This window comes from Corapipo altera, unplaced genomic scaffold, assembly GCF_003945725.1.
Source record: "Corapipo altera isolate COAL_440 unplaced genomic scaffold, ASM394572v1 150, whole genome shotgun sequence".
NCBI classification, from domain to species: Eukaryota; Metazoa; Chordata; class Aves; order Passeriformes; family Pipridae; genus Corapipo; species Corapipo altera.
The window spans coordinates 3593585-3595858 of record NW_020884941.1 but is presented as its reverse complement, the minus strand read 5'-3'; the positions used below and the strand labels follow the sequence as shown (position 1 = coordinate 3595858).

The following is a 2274-nucleotide window of genomic DNA, read 5'->3' as shown; positions in this document are numbered from 1 at the left end:
GCGCTCTGCAGCCTCTACAGCATCGGCAAAATAGGAGGGCAGCAGAACAAGACTTACACCAAGATGCTGTGTGATCTCATTTCGAAGCACTTGCATGTATCTGCAGACAGGTAAGGCTGGGACGTGGGTTAACCTCATATATCTGGCTTCCTGAAACTGATTTCAAAAGTTGGTTTAAAAATACAAAAAGCCAGAAATAAGTCTGTGTGCTTGGGAAAACACGAAGTGATCGCTTGTGGCATTTTCATGTCCTATTAAGAGTTTGATGTTTATCTCTTCCTCTGGAGAATTGTCTGTTCAATGGCTTCCTGCTCTCAGGACAGGGAAAAATACCACAGCACTGACAGGTTGCACAGTGTCTTTTGCTTCTGAGGTGTGATGTCTTGTCCTCTGGTGAAGAGAGGCCGAAAGCACATGGGAGGAGCTGTAACAGGCTGGAGCTGAAAGGCAAAGTAGAGGCCAGCAGGCTGTGAGCAGCTCCCTTGCGGGCTGTGGAGCCTTGGGAGAGTGTCTGTGTGCAGCTGTGAAGAATGGGGAGAGCCTGCTGCCATGGGGGCTGGAAGGGAGACATGCAGAGCCAGCCCTGAGGGCATGCCTGGCTCTCTGGGGCTGCCTGTCTGTGTGACACGCGTGAGGGACTGCAGCCCTTGGAAACAAAAGGATTTGATCTCCGGAAATTCTTGACAGGCTGCTAACCGAGAGCTGTCTGGGTATCTGGGCAGCCCCTGACTGCAGAAGAGTTTATATTTTAAAAAAGGAAAGAAGTACAATTCCGGGGACTCAGAGGAATATTGACTACTTGGAGGCTTCACCAGAGAAGTGAGATAGATTTCAGTGAAAATGAAGTTTGAAACTTCTTGAAGCAGAGGAATGGAAAGCACTGTTCCGTGTTGTATTGTCCCATCTCACTCATGACTTATTTAAATGAGTTAATAATGTCACTGTTGTGTCCTCTTGTGCTTCTTCTGCAGGGTCTACATCAACTACTTCGACATGAATGCTGCCAATGTGGGCTGGAATGGCTCCACCTTTGCATAGAGCTGTCCTGTCTGCCTGAAGAGGCTGCTCCTGGACCTCCCCTCACCCTGCCCTGTAGCAGAGACCGCGGCACAAATGGCCCCGTGTTGCATTTTGTGCACTCTCACAGATTGATGGCTCCTTTCTAGTGTGTTTAAATATTGCTGCTTCAACATTCCTCTGTTTTCTCTGTGTAGAAAACAAATAAAGATTTAGAAGTAAGCTGTGTGTGGTGTAGGCTTTGGGAGGTTGGGGATGGAGTTGGGCAATTGCTAATATGTCTGTGTCACTCTGATCCTAAAGCAAACAAAAGGAATGCTTTGGATTTGCCTGTTTTTTCTCCAGCACAGTGTTTCACGGTACAGTGGTGATGCCTGTGGCTGCTTCCCAACAGCATTCCAGGGTGATTTTTACCTTGCTGTGCCCCAGTGGCTGTAGGTGCCTTTGGGACTCCTTGTCACTCTGAGGTTTGGTTTTTGCGTGTATCTGCAATTGCCACAGTGGCAGCAGTCCTTTGGCCAGCCCTGCTCCTTCAGGGCAGCTTTCCTCTGGGAACTTGCCAGCTGTGTGGGGCCAAACAAGCAAGGAAGCAGTGCTTTTGCTCAGTGAGGTGAAACAGTGTCATCCACATTGCTTACACTGCCTGCTCCAGGCAGCAGGAGAGGCCCTCGGTGCTGTGGGAGCTGTGCTGGAGCCTGCAGCACTGTGGGAAGCTTTGGTGTTCTGTGCTGATGTGTCCCGCACTGATGCTGTGCTGTCTGCCAGCCTGTCCCACACGGATTTTGTGCTCTCTCCTACCCTGTCCTGCACAGTTGCTGTGCTCTCCCAGCCCATCCCACAGGGATGCTGTGCTCTCTGAGTGTCCCACACGGGCGCTGCGCTGTGTCCCTCACACATTCCGTGCTCTCTCCCAGCCCGTCCCGCTCCGACGCTCCCTGGGCAGGACGTTCCCTCCCCTCAGGGTCCCCTCAGGGCGCGCGCGGCGCTCCCCCCACCCCTCACCAGCAGGGGGCGCCACTCCCTCCCGTCCCTTCTGGAGCCTTCCGGCGGGGTCTCGTTGTGATGACGTCATCTCGGTGCGCGCGGGCGGCGCGGTCATGGCGCTGTTCTGCATCGACAGGTGCGGCCGGCCCGGCCACTGCCCCTGTCCCTGTTCCTATCCCTGTCCCGGCCCCTGCTCCTATCCTTGTCTCTGCCCCTGCCCCTATCCCTGTTCCTATCCCTGTCCCTATCCTTGTCCCGGCCCCTGCCCCTATC

General features: G+C 53.6%; 2 protein-coding genes across 3 annotated transcripts in view; both read left to right on the top strand.

The window, feature by feature from the left end:
* The window catches only part of MIF (macrophage migration inhibitory factor), a 3928-nt gene extending 2686 nt beyond the window's left edge, over positions 1–1242 (top strand). Inside the window, exons 3-4 of one of the 2 annotated variants that reach the window (XM_027661609.1) lie at positions 1–110; positions 972–1242. In XM_027661609.1, coding sequence (XP_027517410.1) covers positions 1–110; positions 972–1038 — 177 coding nt within the window. In that variant the 3' untranslated portion in view covers positions 1039–1242. The remainder of the gene's footprint in view (positions 111–971) is intronic. The other variant, XM_027661610.1, reaches the window with a different exon arrangement.
* Positions 1243–2039: 797 nt separating this feature from the next.
* DDX51 (DEAD-box helicase 51) overlaps positions 2040–2274 on the top strand; it is a 9257-nt gene continuing 9022 nt past the window's right edge. The window contains exon 1 of the mRNA XM_027661582.1: positions 2040–2137. Coding sequence (XP_027517383.1) covers positions 2115–2137 — 23 coding nt within the window. The 5' untranslated portion in view covers positions 2040–2114. The remainder of the gene's footprint in view (positions 2138–2274) is intronic.